The sequence below is a fragment of the Pelobates fuscus genome, chromosome 11 (genome assembly GCF_036172605.1).
Source record: "Pelobates fuscus isolate aPelFus1 chromosome 11, aPelFus1.pri, whole genome shotgun sequence".
Classification (NCBI taxonomy): Eukaryota; Metazoa; Chordata; class Amphibia; order Anura; family Pelobatidae; genus Pelobates; species Pelobates fuscus.
The window spans coordinates 138,066,527-138,083,880 of record NC_086327.1 but is presented as its reverse complement, the minus strand read 5'-3'; the positions used below and the strand labels follow the sequence as shown (position 1 = coordinate 138,083,880).

The window sequence follows — 17,354 nt, the reverse complement described above, 5'->3', positions numbered from 1 at the left end:
CTGTGGCGAAACCGACCTCGCCACGTGTCCTTGGAGGGGGCTGATTGCCCGCCTCTTGCCTTTGGACTATGGACCAGACTTTATGGGAATGTGATACCCCAGATAGCCATACCATGGAGCCTATTCATATAATGAAAGACTATGGGAAAGACTTTAGCTCCATGGCAATTGTACTGTGTGAGTAGGATCTGCGCGCTATTCGGTAGTTTTGTGCGTGCAGATCCCAGCTATCTGGGGATAGGTGAAATGTCTGTGTGTTATGTGTAAATGTGACTTTATGTATTTTAAAGTGTTTTGTGTTGTTTTGCAACCATGTGGTTAATGGAGTCTGCCTTTAGTCCTGGGTAATTGTATTACTTCTCCAATTAACTCCAGGGCAGAAGGGAGGAAACCAGGGTGCATTGTGGGGATGTTTTTCTGCCAGCCAGAAAGGAACAAAAAGATACTTTTAGTAACTTTTGAACCCCTGGTCGGATTCATGCCATTTTTTAATATGTTGTTCCCCTGAATGGATTGATTGTGGATATGTATTTTTTATGTGAATGTGATGTATGGTTTTAAAGTTATGAAAGTTGTGTAAAAGTATATTTTACTCTGTATGCATAATGGGATTATGTGTCACACTAAGGGGAGGGGATGTGTGGGAGGTAACATCTATGTCATTGGTTCTTTTATGCCTCCCCCTGGGTGTGGCCTGTATGTGTGAGTTGGAAATAAAAGCCAGGCTGGATGAGCCAGTCCAGAGTTCCTGTTTTACCCTCAAAGTGATGTGTCGTCTCATTATTGGGGGGGAAGGATTTATTGCATGCTGTTCCAGTTGACTGCTAGGAGTACAAGCCTATTCGTATGGTTCCTATTCAATGGTCTACAGCATTCATATGCTTGGGAGAATTTAAAAGGTTTCTCGGATTCGGTGATTGTGGTGTCTGCCAGAGTGCTTGGAGTCCTCAGGAAGCACTAGGAGCATCCATTAACGGAGGTACCAAGTCGGGGTGCCAGGTGATCCGTTACATAGACCAGTTACAAAACAGCGATAGTGAATTAGAATCACTTGTAGAATTGAGCGATAGTGATTCATGGGAAAATTCGTCATAAAAACACTGAAAGTGACGACAGCAACAATTCTGCGACTGAGCTCAGTGATGTGCGAACTTGGTGTTCTATTGACTGTGGTACGGATCAGGCAGAGCCCCTAAGATTCCCATTTGCTAGAGCATCTAGTATGAAAGTAGACATTGAACACAACAACCCCCTGGCATACTTACAATTATTTCTGTCCGATGAGGTTATTGAAAAAAATAATTACTGAGACAAACCGGTACAAAGAGCAACAATTAGTTGTTCTGCATCGGGAGTTTTCAAGAAGCAGAAAGTGGAACCAGCGACCAAAGATGACATTTGGAAATTTACGGGACTGACAATACTTCAGGGAGTGGTGGGGAAACCCCTACAGAAGTGGTATTGGAAACGAATAAATTACTTGTCGCTCCATTCTTTGGTACGGTCATGTCAGGGTACAGATCTTCTCTGATCATGAAATTTTTACACTTCGAAAACAACCAAGAATTTAAAGAAACTACTTATCCTGCACCAAAACTAAAGAAAATTTGGTAAGTATCTCAAATGATGCTAAAGAATTTCCAACGGAGCTATGTGCCAGAAAGATATATCAGCATGAATGAAAGTCTAATATCCTACAAGGGAAGGCTCAGCTGGGTACAATACATTGCATCAAAGAGAGCAAGATTTGGCGTAAAATGCTACGCGCTATGCATATAGTCAACTGGCTACATTTGGGATTCAGCCATTTACACTGGAAAAGGAACACAATTCAATCAAAAATACAGCAAATATGGAATGGCAACATCTTCCGTTCTTTCACTCATTGAGCCACTGATAAATCAGGGCTATTGCGTAACAACTGACAACTTTTATAAGTCTCCTGAACTTTATGAGTTTATTCTGAAAAACAAAAACAGATGCCTATGGAACAGTTAGGGCTAACCAGTGCGACATGCTGCCAATGATTGGCAATAAGAAGAATGGAGAAATGATTGCCTGACAAAAAGGCAAACTGATGGCACTGCGATGGCGTGACAAGAAAGATGTGTGCCTAATAAGTGCGAGAGGACAGTGGAAAGAAAAATCAGAAAGGAAAGCAGGTTCCATTGTCCGGATTGTGATGTCGGACTTTGTGCAGTCCCAGGTTTCAAAATTTTTCATACCCGGGATGCTTACTAAACCAATATGCAGTGTCTAGTATTACAGTGATTAGTAATATTGCACCCTTGTTTGGACAAATTTCTGTGTTTTTGGTTTGATTACATTATTTTTTATAATTATTTATTAAATTATAAATTTATGATTTCGTGTTTCAAACTTAATTATACCTGGGATGTCTACTATACTCTTGTTTGGACAGATTTAAAGGAGTTATTCCTAAGAATTACAAGCCTACAATATGAAAAATTTATATACAAAAAAAAAAAAAAAAGGACCGTTTTAACATTCAAAAATACTGACATAATCAGACCGCCAGGGAGGTTAAATTAATAATCCCTCTTCATACTAAAATATTTCCATTGGGCGAGATCTTTTACAGGGTCATCCCACACACCATTTTCGGCACACAAACTAACTTTCACACCATGGATAGGTGGCCACCTCTTTGGCCTCATATCCTCAGCCACAAATAAAATTACTTTGTAATTCAAAGAGTTAGATAAAGTTTCACATTTTAAAACCATTACTGTGAGAATAGATTGTCTTCTAGGAGCCGATTTGCCTTAATTACTAAATCCATTCCAATTATTACTTTGTTTACAAGTTCATGAAGGAGTTACACTAAGTGGTTTGTGTGACCTCGTCATCAACCTGCAATGTCCAAAGCAAACTTCATGGCTCTGCAGCACCGAATACAATATCTAATAATAGGCTGAAAGCACACACACACACACACACACACACACACACACACACACACACACACACACGATTATTTTTTTTTTTTTTTAGGTTTATTAATGGAAAAAAGAGAGGCAGTATAATTTATTTCAGCGTATTGGCTCCTTTTTAATTTGCTTTCCACCCCACGGACGTTTCACGGTTGTACAGAATACAATATTCACATCTCCTGGTCATTATTCATAAACCGCTGTAAATTTAAATGTTCTCGAAAGGGCGCAGTCACTGTGGAAACCATGACTATCCCTGCTGAATATTCCACTTTTACAACCTGTAGGTTTATAATCCGGTTTAAATAATGAAACCAGACAGGAGAATGAGTAATCTCAATATGAAAACACATGGCTCTCCATTTCAAACGTTTAAGGATTGTCTAGGCTGCAGACGCCTGGACCTCGAGGACAATGTCCTACAAATCGGATAGATAGGCAGGAGGGGTAGCAACCCCCTCCCGTACTTAACAGACATATCCAAAAAAAAAAAAACACAGAGGAAACCGACAGCTGTCTCTAGCCAGATGGATAAGGAAACATTACAAAATGGTTTAACCACTTATAGAGCTGGAGGAAAAGATCGCCTCACACAACCAAATCCCCCCTCCAGCATTTAAAAATAAAATAAAAAATAAGAATGACTGTAAATCACTATCCTCAGCCAGCCAAGTGAATCCCTTTTCTTCAACCCCTGGTTTAACCGTCAGGTTGCATCACAAATCAATATGTACATCATATTTCAAAATGTCCTTTAAAGATTATGACTCCCGTCACACTCAGCCAGTGCAATGGGAGCTGGAATTCGACAAAAGCTGTACGATTTCAGGACGCCATATATTTGAAGTAATTTATAGTTTCCCCAAGCATGCATTCCCCTTGGACAATGTACTTACTCAATTAAGACAATTAAGGTTTCAGACACCTAAAAATAATTAAAATTTAAAAAATTTAAATAAAAAAGGTTTCTGCACCCATCAGCGGTACAATTTGTTTTGGGGGTTTATTTGCTAGAGGTTGAGATGAACGTACTGACTTGTAAAATATTGACTAAGGCAGACAAAGTGTCCACTCAAAGCACACAATAAATACTGTTATGGTTGTAACAGGTCCAATCGGTCCTATCAGTGGTGATCAAATTTTATTTTCCAGAGAACAGAAAATATTATTTGACAGTCAGTGCCAGAAAGGTTAGATGCATCGTCGTCCTCATTATCCAGAAAAGTGTCAAACATTCTGCAGAGCTATACAGGAAGACCGAAAGCACAAACAATGCGATGTGTCTGAACATGTAGCCACAAAGGCTTGCAATCAACGGAGAATATAGGAATGGAAGCGCTTATGGTTTAATAATACAGTACAAAACCCTCTAGTACCAGCATGGGTAATTTAAAAATTGTACAATAAAAAAAAATAAAACTACAACAAACTTTTAATGCTTCCGTGCAAAGAAAATAAATGAATAAAATAGTTTGTGGTCATTACTTTATTGCAAGCTGGTCATATACAGCGCTACGGAATTCGCTGGCACTATATAAAATAATATCAGATTATCACCACACTTTATTTCATAAAATCTGAGTCAACTGTATTGCATGACGGTGAATCATCAAACATTGCACATTGTGTAACCTTTCTATAGCAAAGTCAGCAAGAAACCTTATCATAAGCTGCATCATGTACAGAGAGACTATGAATCACAAATGGTAAAGAAATGATACCCAGTAAGTAATAAGATCTCCAAGCCTCGACACCCGGTTAGGACACATCTTTCAGGATCTATAAAGTTCCCCTGCTGCATGGACAGCGGAAATGTCCTTCCATAGCAGGATATCAAACTACGAGAAGGGAAAGAAAAGGCTTCCTCACCCACTACTCATTGTGTCAGTAGGAAGGATCATTTCCAGCCTGTTCTTTATGGTACAGAAGAGGAGAACTCGATAAAACACCTTTGTGTGTGAAATAGAGCAATGATTCCTAGTTAAAGGGACACTATAGTCACCTGAACAACTTTAGCTTAATGAAGCAGTTTTGGTGTATAGAACATGCCCCTGCAGCCTCACTGCTCAATCCTCTGCCATTTAGGAGTTAAATCCCTTTGTTTATGAACCCTAGTCACACCTCCCTGCATGTGACTTGCACAGCCTTCCATAAACACTTCCTGTAAAGAGAGCCCTATTTGGGCTTTCTTTATTGCAAGTTCTGTTTAATTAAGATTGTCTTATCCCCTGCTATGTCAATAGATTGCTAGACGCTGCAAGAGCCTCCTCTATGAGAATAAAAATTCAATTTAGAGAGCAAGAGATACAATTATTTAAGGTAAATTACATCTGTTTGAAAGTGAAACCAGTTTTTTTTTCCCCATGCAGGCTCTGTCAATCATAGCCAGGGGAGGTGTGGCTAGGGCTGCATAAACAGAAACAAAGTGATTTAACTCCTAAATGACAGTGAATTGAGCAGTGAAATTGCAGGGGAATGATCTATACACTAAAACTGCTTTATTTAGCTAAAGTAATTTAGGTGACTATAGTGTTCCTTTAAAGATGGATGTCAGTTTACAGAATCACGTTCAAGAGGATGGCTGGAGATGATGGGAGCTGTGATCGTTCAGCTACTAAAGCATGGGCATTCATTTAGACTAAAAAACTCCCATAATTCTCTTTAAGTTTATGGCCCTGGTTAAACTATAAGAGTAAGTTCAACAAGGCCTGTTTGGCACTTTTTCTAAGCAATTACAGGCATAACAACAGCTAACATTACTTCGAACAGCATTAAGCGGATCCCTATTCAGTAAAAGAATGAGTATGTAGTAAATTAACATTCTAAATACATGGTGATTCCAATATCTAAACAAGAGAGTTTGTGCCTGTTGATGATCAGATCATCCTAAACAAGGACCAATCAACATGTCAAGAACTAACCGAACATCCTACACCACCACCGTGCCAATATTAGTTTTAGGAAAACACCAAAGTCGTCATGTCAGTATGTGGTCGAGAAGGACATCATTATATTGAGTGGCCATAAGAACATTCTAGACCTAAACCAAGAGAACATCTTAAATTCAGAACGTGACTAAATATCCTACACCACGAAACATCACATACTAGATGTCCAGCTTCCTTGACCTTATTCCCAGCCACTAGCTGAGACTTGAGCATTTAATAGTTTATGAGAAATACAGTCTAACAACAGCTACATGATTCGTTTTTGGCTCCACCTGTCTTCCATCATGGCCATGCAAGTATATGGACGAGCAATACTGCCCAAGCAGAGTATTTGTCAACATGAGGTCCTATACATCCCACACCACCTCCAAGTCAACACAATGTCAACGAGAAGAACCCAAACCACCTCCAAGTCAATGAGAACAACCCACAAGACCCATGCCACCTTCAAGGCAACAAGAACATCCAAACCATGATCAAGTATGTTTGGTGTTCTAGAAAAACATCCTAAATCATTATACAGGCAGTAAATAGACCAGAATAACACACACAACCATCAAAAAGACATGGGGAGGCCAAGAACAAGATCCTAAAACAAGTGGGTATTATTGCAAGAAAGCAAAGTAAACATCCGGTCTCATTGTAACCTCCCACTAACGAAGACAGAAATTATTGGAGCCATGGTTACTAGGTAAACTCGAAGATTGTTTATCTACTTGTTTACTACACGTTCTCAACCCTCAACATAAGATACCCACACTTCTAGAACCCTTGCTCTATTTAACAGAGCATGGTAAGGACACTCATTCTCCAAGTACTGATGCTAAATACTTACACAGCTAGTACTGATAAACACACACCTAGTATTGCAGATGAACTTATTGTAAATAATTGTAATATGCACACTCCTATTAATTGATAAAATACATCCACAATACTAATACTGATGGTCAACACCCCATCTCCAAGTATCGATTGCTAAACTTTGCTAAAACTGGATGATAAACACTGTGTCCGAGTTTCAATTATAAATACCAAAATTTCTAACACTTATAAGGTTAGAAGTGTGCCAGTCAGTAAAACGGACCCCCTTAGAGAGGGACATCCCCCCCAGTCAGTAAAACGGACCCCCTTAGAGGGACAACCCCCCCCCCCCCAGTCAGTATAAACGGACCCCTTACAGGGACACCCCCCCCCCAGTCAGTATAACGGACCCCCTTAGAGGGACACCCCCCCCCCAGTCAGTATAACGGACCCCCTTAGAGGGACACCCCCCCCCCAGTCAGTATAACGACCCCCTTAGAGGGACACCCCAGACCCCCCAGTCAGTATAACGGACCCCTTACAGGGACACCCCCGACCCCCCAGTCAGTATAACGGACCCCTTACAGGGACACCCCCGACCCCCCAGTCAGTATAACGGACCCCTTACAGGGACACCCCCGACCCCCCCCCCAGTCATTATAACGGACCCCTTACAGGGACACCCCCGACCCCCCCCCCAGTCATTATAACGGACCCCTTACAGGGACACCCCCGACCCCCCCCCCCAGTCATTATAACGGACCCCTTACAGGGACACCCCCGACCCCCCCCCCAGTCATTATAACGGACCCCTTACAGGGACACCCCCGACCCCCCCCCCAGTCATTATAACGGACCCCTTACAGGGACACCCCCGACCCCCCCCCCAGTCATTATAACGGACCCCTTACAGGGACACCCCCGACCCCCCCCCAGTCATTATAACGGACCCCTTACAGGGACACCCCCGACCCCCCCCCCAGTCATTATAACGGACCCCTTACAGGGACACCCCCGACACCCCCCCCAGTCATTATAACGGACCCCTTACAGGGACACCCCCGACCCCCCAGTCATTATAACGGACCCCTTACAGGGACACCCCCGACCCCCCAGTCATTATAACGGACCCCTTACAGGGACACCCCCGACCCCCCAGTCATTATAACGGACCCCTTACAGGGACACCCCCGACCCCCCAGTCATTATAACGGACCCCTTACAGGGACACCCCCGACCCCCCAGTCATTATAACGGACCCCTTACAGGGACACCCCTTACAGGGACACCCCCGACCCCCCAGTCATTATAACGGACCCCTTACAGGGACACCCCCGACCCCCCAGTCATTATAACGGACCCCTTACAGGGACACCCCCGACCCCCCAGTCAGTATAACGGACCCCCCCCCAGTCAGTATAACGGACCCCCCCCCAGTTAGTATAACGGACCCCTTACAGGGACACCCCCGACTCCCCAGTCATTATAACGGACCCCTTACAGGGACACCCCCGACCCCCCAGTCATTATAACGGACCCCTTACAGGGACACCCCCGACCCCCCAGTCATTATAACGGACCCCTTACAGGGACACCCCCCCCCAGTCATTATAACGGACCCCTTACAGGGACCCCCCCCCAGTCATTATAACGGACCCCCCCCCCCCCAGGTCAGTATAACGGACCCCCCCCCCCTCAGTCACAGTCAGTATAACGGACCCCCCCCCCAGTCAGTATAACGGACCCCCCCCCAGTCAGTATAACGGACCCCCCCCCCAGTCAGTATAACGGACCCCCCCCCAGTCAGTATAACGGACCCCCCCCCAGTCAGTATAACGGACCCCCGCCCCCCAGTCAGTATAACGGACCCCCGCCCCCCAGTCAGTATAACGGACCCCCGCCCCCCAGTCAGTATAACGGACCCCCGCCCCCCAGTCAGTATAACGGACCCCCGCCCCCCAGTCAGTATAACGGACCCCCGCCCCCCAGTCAGTATAACGGACCCCCGCCCCCCAGTCAGTATAACGGACCCCCGCCCCCCAGTCAGTATAACGGACCCCCGCCCCCCAGTCAGTATAACGGACCCCCCCACCCAGTCAGTATAACGGACCCCCCCCCCCCAGTCAGTATAACGGACCCCCCCGCAGTCAGTATAACGGACCCCCCCCCCCCAGTCAGTATAACGGACCCCCGCCCCCCAGTCAGTATAACGGACCCCCGCCCCCCAGTCAGTATAACGGACCCCCGCCCCCCAGTCAGTATAACGGACCCCCGCCCCCCAGTCAGTATAACGGACCCCCGCCCCCCAGTCAGTATAACGGACCCCCGCCCCCCAGTCAGTATAACGGACCCCCGCCCCCCAGTCAGTATAACGGACCCCCGCCCCCCAGTCAGTATAACGGACCCCCGCCCCCCAGTCAGTATAACGGACCCCCGCCCCCCAGTCAGTATAACGGACCCCCCCCCAGTCAGTATAACGGACCCCCCCCCCCCCAGTCAGTATAACGGACCCCCCCCCCCCAGTCAGTATAACGGACCCCCCCCCAGTCAGTATAACGGACCCCCCCCGTGTCAGTATAACGGACCCCTTACAGGGACACCCCCGACTCCCCAGTCATTATAACGGACCCCTTACAGGGACACCCCCGACCCCCCAGTCATTATAACGGACCCCTTACAGGGACACCCCCCCCCCAGTCATTATAACGGACCCCTTACAGGGACACCCCCCCCCAGTCATTATAACGGACCCCTTACAGGGACCCCCCCCCCAGTCATTATAACAGACCCCCCCCCCCAGGTCAGTATAACGGACCCCCCCCCCCTCAGTCACAGTCAGTATAACGGACCCCCCCCCCTCAGTCACAGTCAGTATAACGGACCCCCCCCCCCTCAGTCACAGTCAGTATAACGGACCCCCCCCCAGTCAGTATAACGGACCCCCCCCCCAGTCAGTATAACGGACCCCCGCCCCCCAGTCAGTATAACGGACCCCCCCCCCCAGTCAGTATAACGGACCCCCCCCAGTCAGTATAACGGACCCCTTACAGGGACACCCCCGACTCCCCAGTCATTATAACGGACCCCTTACAGGGACACCCCCGACCCCCCAGTCATTATAACGGACCCCTTACAGGGACACCCCCCCCCCAGTCATTATAACGGACCCCTTACAGGGACCCCCCAGGTCAGTATAACGGACCCCCCCCCCCCTCAGTCACAGTCAGTATAACGGACCCCCCCCCCTCAGTCACAGTCAGTATAACGGACCCCCCCCCCCCTCAGTCACAGTCAGTATAACGGACCCCCCCCCAGTCAGTATAACGGACCCCCGCCCCCCAGTCAGTATAACGGACCCCCGCCCCCCAGTCAGTATAACGGACCCCCGCCCCCCAGTCAGTATAACGGACCCCCCCACCCAGTCAGTATAACGGACCCCCCCCCCCCCAGTCAGTATAACGGACCCCCCCCCCCCCAGTCAGTATAACGGACCCCCCCCCCAGTCAGTATAACGGACCCCCCCCCCCTCAGTCACAGTCAGTATAACGGACCCCCCCCCCTCAGTCACAGTCAGTATAACGGACCCCCCCCCCTCAGTCACAGTCAGTATAACGGACCCCCCCCCCCCCTCAGTCACAGTCAGTATAACGGACCCCCCCCCCAGTCAGTATAACGGACCCCCCCCCAGTCAGTATAACGGACCCCCGCCCCCCAGTCAGTATAACGGACCCCCCCCCCCCAGTCAGTATAACGGACCCCCCCCCAGTCAGTATAACGGACCCCCCCGCAGTCAGTATAACGGACCCCCCCCCCCAGTCAGTATAACGGACCCCCGCCCCCCCAGTCAGTATAACGGACCCCCGCCCCCCAGTCAGTATAACGGACCCCCCCCCCCAGTCAGTATAACGGACCCCCCCCCCCCAGTCAGTATAACGGACCCCCCCCCCCCAGTCAGTATAACGGACCCCCCCCCCCAGTCAGTATAACGGACCCCCCCCCCCCAGTCAGTATAACGGACCCCCCCCCCCCAGTCAGTATAACGGACCCCCCCCCAGTCAGTATAACGGACCCCCCCCCCAGTCAGTATAACGGACCCCCCCCCCAGTCAGTATAACGGACCCCCCCCCAGTCAGTATAACGGACCCCCCCCCCCCCCAGTCAGTATAACGGACCCCCCCCCCAGTCAGTATAACGGACCCCCCCCCCCCAGTCAGTATAACGGACCCCCCCCCAGTCAGTATAACGGACCCCTTACAGGGACACCCCCGACTCCCCAGTCATTATAACGGACCCCTTACAGGGACACCCCCGACCCCCCAGTCATTATAACGGACCCCTTACAGGGACACCCCCGACCCCCCAGTCATTATAACGGACCCCTTACAGGGACCCCCCCCCCCCCAGGTCAGTATAACGGACCCCTTACAGGGACACCCCCGACTCCCCAGTCATTATAACGGACCCCTTACAGGGACACCCCCGACCCCCCAGTCATTATAACGGACCCCTTACAGGGACACCCCCGACCCCCCAGTCATTATAACGGACCCCTTACAGGGACCCCCCCCCCCCCAGTCAGTATAACGGACCCCTTACAGGGACACCCCCGACTCCCCAGTCATTATAACGGACCCCTTACAGGGACACCCCCGACCCCCCAGTCATTATAACGGACCCCTTACAGGGACACCCCCGACCCCCCAGTCATTATAACGGACCCCTTACAGGGACCCCCCCCCCCAGGTCAGTATAACAGACCCGCCCCCCCCTCAGTCACAGTCAGTATAACGGACCCCCCCCCCCTCAGTCACAGTCAGTATAACGGACCCCCCCCCAGTCAGTATAACGGACCCCCCCCCCAGTCAGTATAACGGACCCCCGCCCCCCAGTCAGTATAACGGACCCCCGCCCCCCAGTCAGTATAATGGACCCCCGCCCCCCAGTCAGTATAACGGACCCCCGCCCCCCAGTCAGTATAACGGACCCCCCCCCCAGTCAGTATAACGGACCCCCCCCCCAGTCAGTATAACGGACCCCCCCCCCCCCAGTCAGTATAACGGACCCCCCCCCCAGTCAGTATAACGGACCCCCCCCCCCCAGTCAGTATAACGGACCCCCCCCCCCCAGTCAGTATAACGGACCCCCCCCCCAGTCAGTATAACGGACCCCCCCCCCCAGTCAGTATAACGGACCCCCCCCCCAGTCAGTATAACGGACCCCCCCCCCCAGTCAGTATAACGGACCCCCCCCCCCCCAGTCAGTATAACGGACCCCCCCCCCAGTCAGTATAACGGACCCCCCCCCCAGTCGGTATAACGGACCCCTTACAGGGACACCCCCGACTCCCCAGTCATTATAACGGACCCCTTACAGGGACACCCCCGACCCCCCAGTCATTATAACGGACCCCTTACAGGGACACCCCCCCCCCAGTCATTATAACGGACCCCTTACAGGGACCCCCCCCCCCAGTCATTATAACGGACCCCCCCCCAGGTCAGTATAACGGACCCCCCCCCCTCAGTCACAGTCAGTATAACGGACCCCCCCCCCTCAGTCACAGTCAGTATAACGGACCCCCCCCCCAGTCAGTATAACGGACCCCCGCCCCCCAGTCAGTATAACGGACCCCCGCCCCCCAGTCAGTATAACGGACCCCCGCCCCCCAGTCAGTATAACGGACCCCCGCCCCCCAGTCAGTATAACGGACCCCCGCCCCCCAGTCAGTATAACGGACCCCCCCCCCCCCAGTCAGTATAACGGACCCCCCCCCAGTCAGTATAACGGACCCCCCCGCAGTCAGTATAACGGACCCCCCCCCCCCCAGTCAGTATAACGGACCCCCGCCCCCCAGTCAGTATAACGGACCCCCGCCCCCCAGTCAGTATAACGGACCCCCGCCCCCCAGTCAGTATAACGGACCCCCGCCCCCCGTCAGTATAACGGACCCCCGCCCCCAGTCAGTATAACGGACCCCCCCCCCCCCCAGTCAGTATAACGGACCCCCCCAGTCAGTATAACGGACCCCCCCCCCCCAGTCAGTATAACGGACCCCCCCCCCCCCCAGTCAGTATAACGGCCCCCCCCCCCCCCAGTCAGTATAACGGACCCCCCCCCCCCCAGTCAGTATAACGGACCCCCCCCCCCCCCAGTCAGTATAACGGACCCCCCCCCCCAGTCAGTAGAACGGACCCCCCCCCCCAGTCAGTAGAACGGACCCCCCCCCCACAGTCAGTAGAACGGACCCCCCCCCCACAGTCAGTAGAACGGACCCCCCCCCCCACAGTCAGTAGAACGGACCCCCCCCCCCAGTCAGTAGAACGGACCCCCCCCCCCAGTCAGTAGAACGGACCCCCCCCCCCACAGTCAGTAGAACGGACCCCCCCCCCCAGTCAGTAGAACGGACCCCCCCCCCGGTCAGTAGAACGGACCCCCCCCCCGGTCAGTAGAACGGACCCCCCCCCCGGTCAGTATAACGGACCCCCCCCCCAGTCAGTATAACGGACCCCCCCCCCCAGTCAGTCAGTATAACGGACCCCCCCAGTCAGTATAACGGACCCCCTTAGAGGGACCCCCATGCCGCCGGTTGCTGCGGGTCACACACGGTATGGTCTCCCCGCTCGGTCTCGGTCCCTCCCCCCCGGGTCCGGGCCGTCTCCCCTCTCCCGGGCACTCACCCTGTAAGAGGAGCAGTAACACCCCCGGCGCCGCCATCTTGGGGAGAGACTGGCACTCACTGGTCCTCCCGGGCAGCGGCCGCCTGCAAGCCACAAGCACGGACACGCCCCCCACCTCCTGATTGGCTGCATCATCTAACGGTCCAGGGCAAGGCCCCGCCTAGTCTGGGAAATGCCACGCCCACCTGGGACAGTGAGAAGTTTTTTAGGGAAAGATGCTGGTTAACCCCGCCCAGCCGAGTGACGTCAGCAGCCCGCTAGAAGCATGCCTGTCTCTCCCAAAGGTTACCGCCCCAGGGCTCTCCATGGGGGGCCCGGGGGGGCCAGGGAGGGCCAGAGAGGGGGGGTGGGCAGGAAACACTCAGACTGGGGCAGCACCTCTTACACACACAGAACAATGAGAGTCCATACACTAAATATTATTATATAGCATACAGCTTATTGTACGGTATGCAGCTTATTGTAATAAATCATTATAAACAATGAGAGTCCATACACTAAATATGATTATATAGCATACAGCTTATTGTACGGTATGCAGCTTATTGTAATAAATCATTATAAACAATGAGAGTCCATACACTAAATATTATTATATAGCATACAGCTTATTGTACGGTATGCAGCTTATTGTAATAAATCATTATAAACAATGAGAGTCCATACACTAAATATGATTATATAGCATACAGCTTATTGTACGGTATGCAGCTTATTGTAATAAATCATTATAAACAATGAGAGTCCATACACTAAATATTATTATATAGCATACAGCTTATTGTACAGTATGCAGCTTATTGTAATAAATCATTATAAACAATGAGAGTCCATACACTAAATATTATTATATAGTATACAGCTTATTGTACGGTATGCAGCTTATTGTAATAAATCATTATAAACAATGAGAGTCCATACACTAAATATTATTATATAGCATACAGCTTATTGTACGGTATGCAGCTTATTGTAATAAATCATTATAAACAATGAGAGTCCATACACTAAATATTATTATATAGCATACAGCTTATTGTACGGTATGCAGCTTATTGTAATAAATCATTATAAACAATGAGAGTCCATACACTAAATATGATTATATAGCATACAGCTTATTGTACAGTATGCAGCTTATTGTAATAAATCATTATAAACAATGAGAGTCCATACACTAAATATTATTATATAGCATACAGCTTATTGTACGGTATGCAGCTTATTGTAATAAATCATTATAAACAATGAGAGTCCATACACTAAATATTATTATATAGCATACAGCTTATTGTACAGTATACAGCTTATTATACAGTATGCAGCTTATTGTAATAAGTCATTATAAACAATGAGAGTCCATACACTAAATATTATTATATAGCATACAGCTTATTGTACAGTATGCAGCTTATTGTAATAAATCATTATAAACAATGAGAGTCCATACACTAAATATTATTATATAGCATACAGCTTATTGTACAGTATGCAGCTTATTGTAATAAATCATTATAAACAATGAGAGTCCATACACTAAATATTATTATATAGCATACAGCTTATTGTACGGTATGCAGCTTATTGTAATAAATCATTATAAACAATGAGAGTCCATACACTAAATATTATTATATAGCATACAGCTTATTGTACAGTATACAGCTTATTATACAGTATGCAGCTTATTGTAATAAGTCATTATAAACAATGAGAGTCCATACACTAAATATTATTATATAGCATACAGCTTATTGTACAGTATGCAGCTTATTGTAATAAATCATTATAAACAATGAGAGTCCATACACTAAATATTATTATATAGCATACAGCTTATTGTACGGTATGCAGCTTATTATACAGTATGCAGCTTATTGTAATAAGTCATTATAAACAATGAGAGTCCATACACTAAATATTATTATATAGCATACAGCTTATTGTACGGTATGCAGCTTATTGTAATAAATCATTATAAACAATGAGAGTCCATACACTAAATATTATTATATAGCATACAGCTTATTGTACAGTATGCAGCTTATTGTACAGTATACAGCTTATTATACAGTATGCAGCTTATTGTAATAAATCATTATAAACAATGAGAGTCCATACACTAAATATTATTATATAGCATACAGCTTATTGTACAGTATGCAGCTTATTGTAATACATCATTATAAACAATGAGAGTTCATACACTAAATATTATTATATAGCATACAGCTTATTGTACAGTATGCAGCTTATTGTAATAAGTCATTATAAACAATGATAGTCCATACACTAAATATTATTATATAGCATACAGCTTATTATACAGTATACAGCTTATTGTAATACATCATTATAAACAATGAGAGTCCATACACTAAATATTATTATATAGCATACAGCTTATTATACAGTATACAGCTTATTGTAATAAATCATTATAAACAATGAGAGTCCATACACTAAATATTATTATATAGCATTCAGCTTATTATACAGTATACAGCTTATTGTAATAAATTATTATAAACAATGAGAGTCCATACACTAAATATTATTATATAGCATACAGCTTATTATACAGTATGCAGCTTATTGTAATAAATCATTATAAACAATGAGAGTCCATACACTAAATATTATTATATAGCATACAGCTTATTGTACAGTATGCAGCTTATTGTTATAAATCATTATAAACAATGAGAGACCATACACTAAATATTATTATATAGCATACAGCTTATTGTACAGTATACAGCTTATTGTAATAAATCATTATAATCAATGAGAGTCCATACACTAAATATTGTTATATAGTAAACTTGCCTATCGTCGGTACATAGACGATATGTTTTTAATTTGGAAGGTTTTACAAGAGAGTTTTATGCGATTCTTTACCTTTCTTAATGAGAACAATTGGGGCATATAGTTGACTAATAATATTAGTCCTAAAGAAATTTACTTTTTAGATTTGAACATTTACGTGGATGGAGAATCTCTAAAGACGAAAACTTTTTTTAAAAAAGTGGATGCAAATGGCTATGTCACCTATAATAACAGACACTATTCCCCTTGGCTCAATAACATCCCAAAAGGCCAATTACTCAGACTAAGGCGCAATTGTACAGAGGAAAGCACTTTCCAGATACAAGCTCAGGATTTGTTAGGAAAATTTAGGGAGAACAATTATCCAGAGGACTTTCTGGTAAAAGCCTGGCAATGGATTAAACATATAACACAACGAGAACTCTTGGACAATAAAGATAACAGCAGAAATCCCCCAAAATATGTATTAGTATTTATAGGTGCACTATAGGGTCAGGAACACAAACATGTATTCCTGACCCTATAGGGTTAAAACCACCATGTAGCCCCCCCTGGTCCCCTAATGCCTCTCTAAATATAGTAAATCTTACTTGTATTCAAGTCTGGAGCTGCTTGCTTTGTTACTGTTTCCTTTAGACCTGCCCCACTGCCTGCTGATATTATCAGAAGTGGTAGCCTGATCCAATCACAATGCTTCCCCATAGGATTGGCTGAGACTGACAAAGAGGCAGATCAGGGGCAGAGCCAGCATGATTCAAACACAGCCCTGGCCAATCAGCATCTCCTCATAGCCTGATATACCTATCTAACTGCAACCACCTCTATTGGCTGCATTAGACATTCTTTTTAGTTTTGTATTATAGCGCTTTTTAATTAATGAAATGTGTTTAGACGATATGCCCTTTTTTCATTAGATGCACTTTTATAGATAGTTTGATGTCTTATCTTGTCCGTACATTCTGACTAGTTATGTCTGCTGTTCCTTTATAAGAGGATGAGTAATGGGGGTTATACTGACTACATACATTTACAAGATATGTAACTCTTTTGGTGCATTTGTATATATATACTCAATGTTTCCAATTTTGGACAACCTGGGTCGATATACTCACCTGCTGCAACTTTCTGACCTTATTTAATAC

At 46.9% G+C, this 17,354-nt stretch overlaps 1 protein-coding gene across 1 annotated transcript in view; it reads right to left on the bottom strand.

The window, feature by feature from the left end:
• The window catches only part of JAM3 (junctional adhesion molecule 3), a 46,492-nt gene extending 33,014 nt beyond the window's left edge, over window positions 1-13,478 (bottom strand). The window contains exon 1 of the mRNA XM_063436039.1: window positions 13,384-13,478. Coding sequence (XP_063292109.1) covers window positions 13,384-13,420 — 37 coding nt within the window. The 5' untranslated portion in view covers window positions 13,421-13,478. The remainder of the gene's footprint in view (window positions 1-13,383) is intronic.
• Window positions 13,479-17,354: the final 3,876 nt, after the last annotated feature.